General features: G+C 49.7%; 1 protein-coding gene and 1 non-coding gene across 2 annotated transcripts in view; both read left to right on the top strand.

The window, feature by feature from the left end:
* The first annotated feature begins 4,278 nt into the window (after positions 1-4,278).
* PRRC2A (proline rich coiled-coil 2A) overlaps positions 4,279-14,051 on the top strand; it is a 16,467-nt gene continuing 6,694 nt past the window's right edge. Inside the window, exons 1-16 of the mRNA XM_024738550.1 lie at positions 4,279-4,427; positions 6,254-6,428; positions 6,959-7,136; positions 7,499-7,598; positions 7,693-7,765; positions 8,102-8,245; positions 8,391-8,542; positions 8,738-8,817; positions 8,967-9,109; positions 10,330-10,420; positions 10,533-10,749; positions 11,166-11,640; positions 12,118-12,308; positions 12,534-12,828; positions 13,202-13,412; positions 13,612-14,050. Of these exons, the coding sequence (XP_024594318.1) occupies positions 6,317-6,428; positions 6,959-7,136; positions 7,499-7,598; positions 7,693-7,765; positions 8,102-8,245; positions 8,391-8,542; positions 8,738-8,817; positions 8,967-9,109; positions 10,330-10,420; positions 10,533-10,749; positions 11,166-11,640; positions 12,118-12,308; positions 12,534-12,828; positions 13,202-13,412; positions 13,612-14,050 (2,901 nt within the window). The 5' untranslated portion in view covers positions 4,279-4,427; positions 6,254-6,316. The remainder of the gene's footprint in view (positions 4,428-6,253; positions 6,429-6,958; positions 7,137-7,498; positions 7,599-7,692; positions 7,766-8,101; positions 8,246-8,390; positions 8,543-8,737; positions 8,818-8,966; positions 9,110-10,329; positions 10,421-10,532; positions 10,750-11,165; positions 11,641-12,117; positions 12,309-12,533; positions 12,829-13,201; positions 13,413-13,611; position 14,051) is intronic.
* Positions 6,611-6,741, top strand: LOC112395477 (small nucleolar RNA SNORA38). Its single transcript, XR_003002394.1, has one exon. It is a non-coding gene; the product is annotated as a small nucleolar RNA SNORA38 (small nucleolar RNA).

Raw genomic sequence — 14,051 nt, 5'->3', positions numbered from 1 at the left:
GCCTCTCAACAGACAAAACTCCAGAACCACAATGCTTCTACCAAAGATAAATTCTACCAAACATTTAGAGAAGAGTTACCAGGGCTTCCCTGGTGGCGCAGTGGCTGAGAGTCCGCCTGCCGATGCAAGGGACAAGCTTCGTGCCCCAGTCCGGGAAGATCCCACAAGCCGCGGAGCGGCTGGGCCCGTGAGCCATGGCCGCTGAGCCTGCGCGTCCGGAGCCTGTGCTCCGCAACGGGAGAGGCCACAGCAGTGAGAGGCCCGCGTACCGCAAAAAAAAAAAAAAAGAAGAGTTACCATCCATCCTTCTCAAACTATTCCAGAAAACTGCAGAGGAAGGAACTTCTGAACCCATTTTATAAGGCCAGTATCACCCTGATACCAAATCCAGATAAAGATATCACAAAAAAATAAAAATTATAGGCCAATATCACAGATGAACCGAGATGCAGAAATCCTCAAAAACTATTAGCAAATGGAATTCAACAATACATTAAAAGGATTGTACACCATGATCAAGTGGGATTTATCCCAGGGATGCAAGGATGGATCAATGTCCATAAATCAGTCAATGTGATACACCACATTAATAAACTGAGGAATAAAAATCATATGGTCATCTCAACAGATGTAGGAAAAGCTTGTGATAAATTCAACATTCATTTATGATTAAAACTCTCCAGAAAGTGGGCACAGAGGGAGCATACCTCAACATAATAAAGGCCATATATAACAAGCCCACAGCTAACATCATACTCAATGGTGAAAAACTGAAACATTTCCTCTAAGATCAGGAAGAATACAAGGATGCCCACTTTCGTTCAACATAGTATCGGAAGTCCTAGCCACAATAATCAGACAAAAAAAAGAAATAAGAGGAATTCAGATTGGAAAGGAAGAAGTAAAACTGTCAGTTTGAAGATGACATGATACTATACATAGAAAATTCTAAAGATGCCACAAAGAAACTACTAGAACTCACCAATGAATCTAGTAAAGTTGGAGTATACAAAATTAACATATAGAAATCTGTTGCATTTCTACACACTATCAATGAATTATCAGGAAAAAAATTAAGAAAACAATCCCATTTACAATCACATCAAAAAGAATGAAATACCTAGGAATAAATCTAACTACACATGTAAGATCTGAAACCATAAAATTTCTAAAAGAAAACATATGGAGTATGCTCTGTGACACCAATCTTAGCAATATTTTTTTGAATATGTCTCCTCAGACAAGGGAAACAAAAGCAAAAATCAACAAATGGGACTATATCAAACTAAAAAGCTTTTGCATAGCAAAGAAAACTATCAGCAAAATGAAAAGGCTGCCTACAGAATAGGATAAGATACTTGCAAATAATATATCTGATAAGGGGTTAATATCCAAAATATACAAAGAACTCATACAATAAAAATAAAAAGATTAAAAAATGGGCAGAGAAGAAAAAAAAAAAAGGGGCGTTCCCTGGTGACGCAGTGGTTAAGAATCTGCCTGCCAATGCAGGGGACACAGGTTCGAGCCCTGGTCTGGGAAGATCCCACATGCCGCAGAGCAACTAAGCCCATGCGCCACAACTACTGAGCCTGCACTTTAGAGCCCGTGAGCCACAACTACTGAGCCCACATGCCACAAATACTGAAGCCCCCACGCCTAGAGCCCATGCTCCACAACAAGAGAAGCCACCCAACGAGAAGCCTGCGCACCGCAGCGAAGAGTAGCCCCCGCTCGCTGCAACTAAAGAAAGCCCACGCACAGCAACGAAGACCCAATGCAGGCAAAATAATAATAATAAAAAAAATTACTATAAAAAAGATGGGCAAAGGACCTGAATAGACATTTTCCAAAGAAGACATAAAGATGGCCAATAGGCACATGAAAAGATGCTCAACATCACTAATCATCAGGGAAATACAACTCAAACCATAATGAAATATCCCCTCACACCTGTCAGAACGGCTATTATCAAAAAGACCACAAATAACAAGTGTTGGCAAGGATGTGGAGAAAAGGGAACCCTCTTTCAATATTGGTAGGAATGTAAATTGGTGCAGCCACTATGGAAAACAATATGGAGATTCCTCAAAAAATTAAAAATAGAACTACTATACGATCCACTAATTCCACTCCTAGGTATTTATCTGAAGAAAATGAAAACATTAATTCAAAAAGATATATGCACCACTATGTTCATTGAAGCATTATTTATAACAGCCAAGATATGGAAGCAACCTAAGTACCCATCAACAGGTGAGTAGATAAAGAACGTATAGTATACATGTACTATGGGATATTACTGAGCCATGAAAATGAATGAAATCTTGCCATGCTGCGGAGCAACTAAGCCCATACGCCACAACTACTGAGCCTGCACTTTTGAGCCCGTGAGCCACAACTACTGAGCCTGTTTGCCACAACTACTGAAGCCCCCAAGCCTAGAGCCCATGCTCTGCAACAAGAGAAGCCACCGCAATGAGAAGCCTGTGCACCTCAATGAAGAGTAGCTCCCCACTCGCCGAAACTAGAGAAAGCCCGCGTGCAGCAACAAAGACCCAGCACAGCCAAAAAATAAAGAAATTTATAAAAAAACAAAACTTACAGAGAAAGAGATCAGATTTGTGGTGGGGGGTAAGGGATGGATAAAGGCAGTCAAAAAGTACCAACTTCCTTGGGCTTCCCTGGTGGTGCAGTGGTTGAGAGTCCGCCTGCCGATGTAGGGGACATGGGTTTGTGCCCCGGTCCGGGATTCCGCGGAGCGGCTGGGTCCGTGAGCCATGGCCGCTGAGCTTGCGCGTCCAGAGCCTGTGCTCCGCAGCGGGAGAGGCCACGACAGTGAGAGGCCCGCGTACCGCAAAAAAAAAAGGACCAACTTCCAGTTATAAGATAAATAAACACTAGGGATGTAGCGTATAGCACGATAAATATAATTAAAACTGATGAAAGTTGTTAAGAGTAAATTCTCAGAGTTCTCTTCACAAGGAAAAAAATACATTTTTTCTATTTCTTTAAGTCTGTAACTATGAGATGATGGAGGTCCACTAAACATTGTGGTAATCATTTCATGATGTTGGTAAGTCAAATCATTATGCTGTACCCCTTAAGTTTATATAGCGCTGTGTGTCAATCATATCTCAATAAAACTGGAACAAAAAACCAACGTAACACTATTGGTTCATCAATTGTAACAAATGTGCCACACCAGTGCACAAAGTTAATAATAGGGAAAACTGAGGCAGGGGAAGGAGTATACGAGCATTCTCTGTACTTTCTGCTCAATTATCCCGTAAACTTAAAACCGCTCTAATAAAAATCTATTTTATACATTTTTAATGGTTAAAAAAACAGCTGTTGAATGATTTGCTGAACGGGTAGTAGGAGCAGAGTAATAGAGTAATAGGAGACAAAGGAGGGAAATGGTACTGCATTTCGTAGAATTAAACTCGTTGTGATGCGAATGCAAACTGCTAATAATATCAGATATACAAATATATTCATGAAAATTGTAGATTATAAAATTAAATGCCCTTCTTAGTCATTGGTTACCACTATTTTGATGAACAGGTTATTCGTAGCCTATCTTTGTTCAAATGATTTGCATATATTATGCAAATAAGTAGAACTACCCACAGAAGGCATATGCTGTGTGATGCTCGCCCCTGGCCCCTTGGATTGGCCCGTCAATCCACCTTATTTGCATGACGTGATTTAATAAATGAAGGCCCGCCCCCCTGGTGCTTTCACATCTCGCGAAGAGAAGCGTGAGTTGGGACTCTTCCCTGGTTACGTAAGCTCCGCCCTCCGGCAAAAAAAAAAAACCCTTCCGCCCCGTCTTCCAGCTCCGTCTCCTTCGCCGAAAGCGCCACGGGCCTAGGATCGTTTCCTTCCACTTTCGGCGTCCCTACGTCTCTCCGTTCCCATCTCTCCACGAACGCACGACGCACGCTCCGCCTCTTTCCTCCCCTATTTGTCGTGCAAATTCTGCGCCCCGGCCGACCGGCGCCGCATTCCCGCCCCCTCTACACGTCTCAACGGCCGACGCCGGGGGCCTGCCACTTCAGCCAACCGGCGTCCTAGCGCCTGTAAGTCCCTCCTCTTTATGCAAATAGCCTATGTCAGCTTCGCACGCTCTGCTTTTTTTAATAAGGATAGCCCTGGAAGTAAAGAGGGATAGGGTAGAAAGCTCCCCGCCCTTTATGCAAATTAAGGGGCGTGTTTATGCGCGGTGGGAGGCGGCGGGGGGGCGCTCCCGGGGGTGGCGGTTGCCCGGATGGGCCGTTAGTCGGGGCCCAGCCGCGGAGTGAGCGAGGGAGACGGGAGGAGCCGAACCCGGCGCCATCCGCCGCCATCTGCCCCCGCCCCACCGCCATCCCACCCCGGGGAGCCCCTAAGCCCCGGTCCCGGACCCCCGCGCACCCGGCCAGGTGAGTCTGGGCGAGCCGAATGCTAACGCCCTTTTCCGGCGCGGGAGCAGCGGTGGCAGCGGCAGCAGCGGCGGTGGCGGGCCGGGGGGAGGAGAAGCTGCCATTAGCCGCCGCCATTTTGTCCTCCTGCTGCCGGGCCCTGCCTGCCCCTCCCCCTCCGATACTCCCACCCTGGGACCCGCACTTCCAGCCCTTCTCTGAGTCTATGGCCTGCCCTTACCCACTCACCTTGTGGCTTCATGGGGCGACCCCCCACTCCTGGGCCGTAACCCCCCGCGCCCCCCGTTGCGCTCCTGGCCTTTAACCCGTATTTGTGGTCCCCTTCCCTGCCGCCGCTCTAGGGTGGGCCGCGCCTGACTGTCCTCTTCTCCAAGAGTCTCCCTTCCTTCAGTGGACCCCTCCCATCATCCAGCGCTAAGGTTCCCCCTTCTTGACGCCCCACTTCGCGTCGAGTCACTCCCACTCTGGAGCCCTGCTTTTATCCCACATCTGTGCTTTCTGCGTTCCTCAATTTCTTTTCTGCTTTTTTCATGTTTCCTTTCTTATCTCCTTTCTATCCCAACCCCGCCCTTTCTCCTGGGTCTCTTGACGTTGCTCCCTTACTTTAGTCTGCATCCTTTTCCTACCATTCCCGCTTACGTGTATTATTTCCCACCTGCTTTCGTATTAATTCTCTTTTATTAGTTTTAGTTTCTTCACTATTTTTCTGTCCCTTTTTCCTTCATAAATTTATTTTCAAAGACTGGCCTCCTTAAACACCTTAAAAGCAATCCTTATCTAACCTGTCTTAAAGTTCTTGATTTGGGTTATCATCCTGGTCCTGTCTGGATGTCTCACCAACTCCCATCTCTTTCTTTTACACCATTCTCTATAAACGAATGCCTTGTCACCCAGGAACTGACTGATGTTGGAGAGTTTGGCCGGCTTGGGGAGCAAGGGGTATTAGGGAAAGAAATGACTGCCAATGTGTGTTTTTACTGGGGGTAGGAAAATGAAGTTGGTTCCGGCCTCGGCCCCATGGTTACATGGTATGCTTGAGGTGGGTCCATAATGCTTTGTTTCTCTCACATCTGCATAGGGTAAACCAGAGCCCACCAGTATTTCATCTGCGGACAAAAATTTTTCCAGGAGCTGGGATGGGGGCAAGTGTAGGAAAAGACAGGCTATCCCAGATACTTGGTTCTATAGCTTGGGAGTATGTAGAGCCCCATTTGTTCCCTCAGGAATTCTCTTGCACCAGCCCCCAGTCTGGCTGAGCAAGCTCATAAAATCCTTAAACTCTGGCATACCTTCCTGCAAACCTCCCAGGTTGGGAGTGAGGCGGCTGGGAATAGAACCTGGCACACAGGAAGCTGGTATCTAATAAGTAGGGGATCTAAAGCTCTGTTCCTTACATGATGGAGCTGTATGCGTCTTTCTGGTTTTCTCTGGAGCTTGGACTTGCCCTTTTTTATTGTAGGTCTCTGAAATGATTTTGGTGGAGAGAGATTATCACTTGTGGGCATAACAAAGAGGCTGCTACACTTTATATAGACTGGTACAAAGGGAAGGGTGTTTGTATTAGGAAGATACTGGATTTTTATTTGGGTTTCCTTAGCAAGAGGTGTCTGAGGGAAAGAGGGAACATGGCATTTGGGCTCCGTGGGGAGCTAAGTAGATAATGGTTGCTTAAAGCGACTGGGGTGTTTGAATAGGCTGGAGGAAGAGACACTAGAGGGCCACATATCTGGGCCCCTGATGAGAATAAAAGGGTGCCTACGAGTCTAAGCTTCTGTTGGAGTCTCTAAATGGAGCAGAGACTGAAACACTTGGTATCTGGCCCACAGGCTCCGGCACGTTTTGGGGGAGGTGCCTGCAGGACCCAACGTACTCAATGAGCTTCCAGCGCAATGTCCGATCGCTCGGGGCCGACTGCCAAGGGGAAGGATGGAAAAAAGTATTCCTCGCTCAACCTGTTTGATACATATAAGGGCAAGTCCTTAGAGATCCAGAAACCCGCTGGTGAGGGTCCTGCAATGATGTTCCTAATTATAGGAGGCTGGGCATGAATGGGGCACATATTTCAGAGCTCTTCGAAGGGAAACAACTATGGTACATACATCCAAAGGTTAGAGAAACACTAGAGACGTTCTAATTTTATCTTGGCTCTCATGGGGATGTTGTGCTTTGGGTGAACACCAGTACCCTCCTACAAAGGCGTGTCTGTGGTTTCCCGTCTTTGGACACGTAAGAATTGGAGGCAAAGAAATGTGGACTTGGAGAAGTCTGGGGCCAGCTTGCTCCCTGCAGGCTCAAGATCAACCATCCCACATAGAAGTATTGAATGTAAAGCATCTCAGCCTTCTTTCCTGATAGAATTTCAGAGGTTGCCTAGGGCAAAGGGAGGGAAGGTTTCTAGGAGAAGTTTGGTTTCTAGGAGAAGTTTGGTTTCTAAGAGAAGATATTGAGGATGTCTAAATGGGACCTAGGGTAGGATGCTGTTAGATCTCTTATATAAAGCATTTTTCACTCTCTTTCCACCTTTTCTCCAGTTGCCCCTCGCCATGGCCTGCAGAGTCTCGGGAAAGTTGCCATTGCTCGGCGTATGCCACCCCCAGCCAACCTTCCAAGCCTGAAAGCCGAGAACAAAGGCAATGACCCCAACGTCTCACTAGTGCCGAAAGACGGAACAGGATGGGCAAGCAAACAGGAGCAGTCCGACCCCAAGAGGTAGACAGAGACCTGGGAGACTTAGAGTTATGAATATTTTAACTTTGAACTTCAGGATGAATGGGGGCTTGGTCTAGCCTGGCCACATGAGAGTCAGAGACAAACAGGGAAGACCCTTTCCTGCCTATTGTAGGACTCCTGTTAGATGAATGATGAATGGTACCTTTAGCTTTCTGTCAGATGTAAAGAAAGCTTGAAGAATAAAGGACAGCCTATGCAGGGTGACGAGCTTATGGTATTTTGCCCTAATACTTGTTAAAAGTAGGGAGTAGACCTGGGTTCAGTTCCTGTCCTCCACCAGTTGGAGAAGCAGTGGAGCTGGAGCCATCTCAGACTCTAACCTCATCCTACCATCCCCTCAGTTCCGATGCCTCAACCGCTCAGCCGCCGGAATCGCAGCCACTGCCGGCTTCACAGACGCCTGCCTCCAACCAACCGAAACGACCCCCAGCAGCCCCCGAGGTATCTGAAGAGCTGGATGTTATTTAAGGGGCAGGGGCAAGAATGGCTTGTAGCTTCTCATCCACGTCACCATTTATTATCTCTGCTTCCCCAGAACACTCCTTCGGTTCCAAGCGGGGTAAAGTCCTGGGCACAAGCCAGTGTCACCCATGGAGCACATGGAGATGGTGAGTGCAGGGCTGTTTGGGGAGGTCTCTTTGGGCACCATAGTAGGCAGGAGTCCTGCACTGTACCTCCACTGTACCTCCTCATTCCTCTTTGGCTAAATTTTGGATCCCATATTCAGTTTCATGGTATACACATGAGCAAGTTTGTCTCAGAATTAACTGAAGGTGAGGAGGATGTCCCAAAACTGACCTTTTTTCTTGGGGAATGAACATGTAGTACGTAGGGGGTGAGTTTGGAGGCAGAACCGGATCTGCCACCTATCAGACCCTTCCACTCATGGTGCGTCCTCAGTAAATGTACTTGTGTCTCATACTTTTGCACCTCAACACCAACAGGTGGAAGGGCATCAAGCCTACTGTCACGATTCTCTCGAGAGGAATTTCCGACCCTGCAGGCGGCTGGCGACCAGGACAAGGCTGCCAAGGAAAGGGAGTCTGCCGAACAGTCGTCTGGGCCCGGACCAAGCCTCCGCCCCCAAAGTGAGTGGCCGCCATTAGTGAGTGAATGAGTGGTTACCTTTTGGCCAGGACGTTACCTTATTCCGTCTCAGGGTTAGGTGCTAGCTTATTCATCTTTCTCCCCATCATTTTCAGCTATGTTCTCTGTGCCTTTTCCAAAATACAGATTCTACAACTTGGAGGGACGGAGGTGGGCGTGGCCCTGATGAGCTGGAGGGCCCGGACTCCAAACTTCATCACGGCCATGATCCCCGGGGTGGGCTGCAGCCTGCAGGCCCAGCCCAGTTCCCTCCCTACCGCGGAATGATGCCGCCTTTCGTGAGTTTGGATATCTTGTTTTGGATTGGTTGTGCTGGAAGTTAGAGAGTTAGGAATTAGGGCTTAGTCTTTGGAGGGGACACATGGAAAGCAGGGGCCTGTGACATACAGTGAGGGTGGGAGGATAATAGGTTTAGGGAGCTGGTAGGCTATTTGACTGTCCCTCTGAGCAGCTACTATTGGGCCCTTTTGCAGATGTATCCCCCATATCTCCCGTTCCCTCCGCCCTATGGACCCCAGGGGCCTTACCGATACCCCACTCCTGATGGGCCCGGGTGAGTAATCTAGGTCTGGGTTTGTGGTTGGGGACAGGGGAAGCCTATTGGGGAGGAGATGGTTTTCTAGCCAGGAGGCTCAGTCTCGTATGTGATTATACAACATGCCATCTTTTAACCTCTTCTGCCCTTTGCTTTTTCATACACAGCCGTTTCCCCCGTGTGGCAGGCCCCCGAGGTTCAGGGCCACCAATGCGCCTCGTAGAACCTGTGGGTCGGCCTTCCATTCTTAAAGAAGATAATCTCAAAGAGTTTGATCAGTTGGACCAGGAGAATGATGATGGTTGGGCAGGTGAGTGGATACTAAGGACCAAGTATTTTTGTTTTGGTTTGGTTTTGGTTTGGGGTTTTTTTGTTTGTTTTGGTTTTTGGTTTGGTTTGGTTTTGGGCTGCACTACACAAGTTATGAGATCTTAATTCCCCTACCAGGGATTGAACCCAGGCCCTCAGCAGTGAAAGTGTGGAATCCTAACCACTGGACCGCCAGGGAATTCCCAAGTATTTTAGTTTTAAAAAGCAAAATCTGATGAGGAAAAAACGGGTTATACAGGACTTCTCTGGTAGTCCAGTGATTAAGACTTCACCTTCCAGTGCAGGGGGTGCAGGTTCGATCCCTGGTCGGGGAGCTAAGATCCCACATGCCTCGCGGCCAAAAACCAAAACATAAAACATAAGCAATACTCCGTTTCCCCCGTGTGGCAGGCCCCCGAGGTTCAGGGCCACCAATGCGCCTCGTAGAACCTGTGGGTCGGCCTTCCATTCTTAAAGAAGATAATCTCAAAGAGTTTGATCAGTTGGACCAGGAGAATGATGATGGTTGGGCAGGTGAGTGGATACTAAGGACCAAGTATTTTTGTTTTGGTTTGGTTTTGGTTTGGGGTTTTTTTGTTTGTTTTGGTTTTTGGTTTGGTTTGGTTTTGGGCTGCACTACACAAGTTATGAGATCTTAATTCCCCTACCAGGGATTGAACCCAGGCCCTCAGCAGTGAAAGTGTGGAATCCTAACCACTGGACCGCCAGGGAATTCCCAAGTATTTTAGTTTTAAAAAGCAAAATCTGATGAGGAAAAAACGGGTTATACAGGACTTCTCTGGTAGTCCAGTGATTAAGACTTCACCTTCCAGTGCAGGGGGTGCAGGTTCGATCCCTGGTCGGGGAGCTAAGATCCCACATGCCTCGCGGCCAAAAACCAAAACATAAAACATAAGCAATACTGTAACAAATTCAATAAAGACTTTAAAAATGGTCCACGTCATAAAAAAAAATCTTAAAAAACGGGTTGTGTGGGAGAAAAGCAGACACTGAAAGGTAGGGGAGATACGTGGAAGAAAGCCAAGTTCTGGTAGAGAACTAAGAGGAGTGAGAATGAGAGTCATGGTGGGGATCTGGATGTCATTGGGAGGAGGGCAGTTGGCATTAGTAGTACATCCTATCACGTAGTTCCTGTGTTCCAGAAAATATGAGATTGGAGAGCAGAATGCTTGGGTTACCACTCTTCACTATTCTCCTCAGGGGCCCACGAGGAGGTCGACTACACTGAGAAGCTCAAGTTCAGCGATGAGGAAGACGGGCGAGACTCCGATGAGGAGGGAGCTGAGGGCCAGTGAGTTTGGGCCCTCTGGGGAGAGGAGGGGGTTCCGTTTCTCTCATGGTAATATACTCTTAAAGGAGTTGGGTTGCAGCTGATTTTAATTCCACTGTTGGTCTGCTCACAGCAAGGAGTCCCAGTCAGCTGCTGGTGAGGAACGGCCCCCTGAAGCAGATGGCAAAAAGGGCAACTCCCCTGGCAGCGAACCACCCCCTCCCAAGACGGCCTGGGCAGAGACCTCTCGGCCTCCAGAGACAGAGCCGGGGCCTCCTGCCCCAAAGCCTCCCCCACCCCCACCTCACCGGGGCCCCACCGGGAACTGGGGCCCCCCTGGGGACTACCCAGTGAGTGTCTACAATGAGGGGTTGAGAGGGTCAGTTGTGGGAGATTAGTTTCAGCTGAGTAATTGAAGCAGTAGTAATAAGAGGAAGCTGGAGGGAGGACCGAAAATGGGCTGCAGGAAATGTAGAGCTGTGGAGCATCTCTGGAAAGGTTTGGAAAATCGTCGGTGTTAGGCGAGTCTGGGTGAAAAGAGAAACTGGGATGCCAGTTAGGAAAAACAAGGAGACCTGGATGTTTGGGTCTCTGAAAGAGAGGAAACAAGACTAGGATCATGAGTTTGTCCCTACCCTGAGAGGCCATCAGCCCCTAGGCCTGGTCTTTGCACCTGCAGCTAGAGACAGTTGATCAGTCTGTGAAAGCGATCATAAGAAACATAATGACTGATACCTCTGGCCCTGCTGGGTCTGCCCACTGACAGGATCGCGGGGGCCCTCCCTGCAAGCCCCCAGCACCCGAAGATGAGGATGAGGCTTGGCGGCAGCGGCGAAAGCAGTCTTCATCTGAAATCTCCCTGGCTGTGGAGCGAGCCCGGCGACGGCGAGAGGAGGAGGAACGGCGCATGCAGGAGGAACGCAGGGCAGCCTGTGCCGAGAAACTCAAGCGACTCGATGAGAAGTTTGGGGCACCTGACAAGCGGCTCAAATCGGAACCTGCTGTACCACCTGCTGCCCCTTCTGCCCCCGCTCCACCACCTGCGTCCCCCAAAGAACTCCCCGCACCTCCAGCTCCTCCACCGGCACCAGTCCCGGCACCTGAAAAAGAACCAGAAGAGCCGGCACAGGCCCCTCCTGCCCAGTCCACCCCCACTCCAGGTGTGGCTCCAGCTCCCACCGTGGTGAGTGGTGGTGGCAGCACCAGTAGCACCAGCAGTGGCAGCTTCGAAGCCAGCCCAGGTATGGAGATGGTGATGGGTACTACCAGGTGCCAGATCTCTTATCTGCTTGGGGTTGAGGGTGTAGGTGGTAAGGATGTGAGTAAAGGAAATAGAAGGCAGTTGTTTTGGTTTATTGGACCATCGGTGGTAGGTGGTAGGAGCGAGCGAGAAAGGTCTTTTCACTTGTATGGACATCCTAGGGGGAAAGGTTTTGTTACTTGAATTCCTGAATAAGTAGTGACCTGAAACCACTTCCCGTAGGCCTAGAGTGGAGCAAGGCTGAAGAAAGTGTCTGTTACTTTTGATGGTCTCATGGGAAGTTAATGCCACCACCGTTGGCTTTTGAGAGACCACGAAGTGTTTTCATGGGTTTTAAATGGGATGGTCTTAACCTTTAGTGGGGGAGCTAGAGGTGAGAGCTGAAATTATGGGGGTGTTCATGGAATATCTGTCAGGGGACTAGACCACTTTGATGAGTATCTTTTCTTTCATGCAGTGGAACCCCAGCTACCCTCAAAAGAGGGTCCTGAACCACCAGAAGAGGTTCCTTCTCCTGCCACACCTCCAGCCCCAAAGGTGGAGCCCAAGGGTGATGGTGTTGGTCCTACCCGGCAGCCCCCCAGCCAAGGCTTGGGCTACCCCAAGTATCAGAAATCATTGCCTCCTCGTTTCCAGCGGCAGCAGCAGGTGAAACTAAGTTACTTCCCCTCTTAAAGGCTGCTTTTCTTGGATTTATCCTATCCATGAGTTACTTTCTGGGACTCTCTACCATTTCTCTTTCCTTTGTGTCACCCTAGTTTCCATCTAGTCGAGGTATTTGTTGCACTTGCCGGTTTTTGGTTTTTGTTTTGTTCGTTTTTTTTTTGTTTGGGGCCTTTGATGCCTCTCTCATCCCCTTTTGTCTTTCCCCAGGAGCAGCTCTTGAAGCAGCAACAGCAGCAGTGGCAGCAGCATCAACAGGGCTCCACCCCACCTGCCCCAGTGCCCCCATCACCACCACAGCCTGTTACCATGGGGGCTGTGCCAGCTCCACAGGCTCCGCCACCACCCCCCAAGGCACTGTACCCAGGTGCTCTGGGCCGGCCCCCACCCATGCCCCCTATGAACTTTGATCCCCGCTGGATGATGATTCCTCCTTATGTGGACCCCCGGCTCCTTCAGGGCCGGCCCCCTCTGGACTTCTATCCTCCTGGTGTGCATCCCTCTGGTAAGGGGCCACAGAAGAGGGAGGGGATGGTGGACCCCTTAGTCCTAGGAAGTGGGTATCAGCATCTTGCTATGGGGATGAAGGGCCACCAATTAAGAGGGGAGCCTAGCACTGCTGAGATACCTCTTTGTTGCAGAAATGAAACAGTGGTCCTTCTTTAACGGGATTTCCCTGGGTGGGGGGATTAATTGGATTCATCTGTAGGGAAGCTTAGTGGGTAACTGTGTTTCAGGAGCGTGGGCAAGGCCCAGGAGAAGGAGGTGCCGACACTGACTGGGCTGACATGGAGGATTAACTGGGGAGATGCTTTTTGGGCTGGAGGGTTTGTAACATAAAAAAGGGTGGTCTTTTTCATACTGTTTTGTTTCCTCAGGCCTAGTTCCCCGGGAGCGCTCAGACAGTGGAGGCTCAAGCTCAGAGCCATTTGAGCGCCACGCACCCCCACTCTTGCGGGATCGTGGCACCCCACCAGTGGATCCAAAGTTGGCCTGGGTAGGAGATGTCTTCACCACCACACCTGCTGACCCCCGCCCACTTACCTCACCACTGCGCCAGGCTGCTGACGAGGATGAGAAGGGGATGAGGTGAGTCTGAGTAGAGAAATGGGTGGGTTTCCAGTGAAAATATCTAGGCTAGGAGAAAAGGTACTTTGGGTTATCGGTGAAGTGATAGGGTTAACGTGAAAGGAGTGTGGGTTATAATAAAGTGTTCTCTCTCCCCATCTAGTTGGTTTTCCTCGTCTTAAGATACTTAATTTCCATTCTTTTCTGTCTCCCTCTTCAGGAGCGAGACCCCTCCAGTACCTCCCCCACCACCCTATCTGGCCAGTTATCCGGGCTTTCCTGAGAATGGAGCCCCTGGGCCCCCAATCCCTCGCTTCCCTCTGGAGGAGCCAGCTCCCCCAGGGCCCCGTCCACTCCCCTGGCCCCCAGGCAATGATGAGGCAGCCAAGATACAAGCTCCACCACCCAAAAAGGAAACCCCCAAGGAGGAGACTCCACAGCTGACCGGGCCAGAAGCAGGTCGAAAGCCTGCCCGTGGAATTGGAGGCCAAGGCCCCCCGCCACCTCGCAGAGAGAGCCGCACTGAGACCCGCTGGGGCCCTCGTCCAGGCAGCAGTCGTCGTGGAATCCCTCCAGAGGAGCCAGGGGCCCCTCCCCGCCGCGCTGGGCCTATCAAGAAACCCCCCCTGCCTGCAAAAGTCGAAGATCTGCCCCCCAAGC

Source organism: Neophocaena asiaeorientalis, unplaced genomic scaffold (assembly GCF_003031525.2).
Source record: "Neophocaena asiaeorientalis asiaeorientalis breed wild unplaced genomic scaffold, Neophocaena_asiaeorientalis_V1.1 scaffold282, whole genome shotgun sequence".
NCBI lineage: Eukaryota > Metazoa > Chordata > Mammalia > Artiodactyla > Phocoenidae > Neophocaena > Neophocaena asiaeorientalis.
This window is presented reverse-complemented; position numbering and strand designations above follow the sequence as displayed.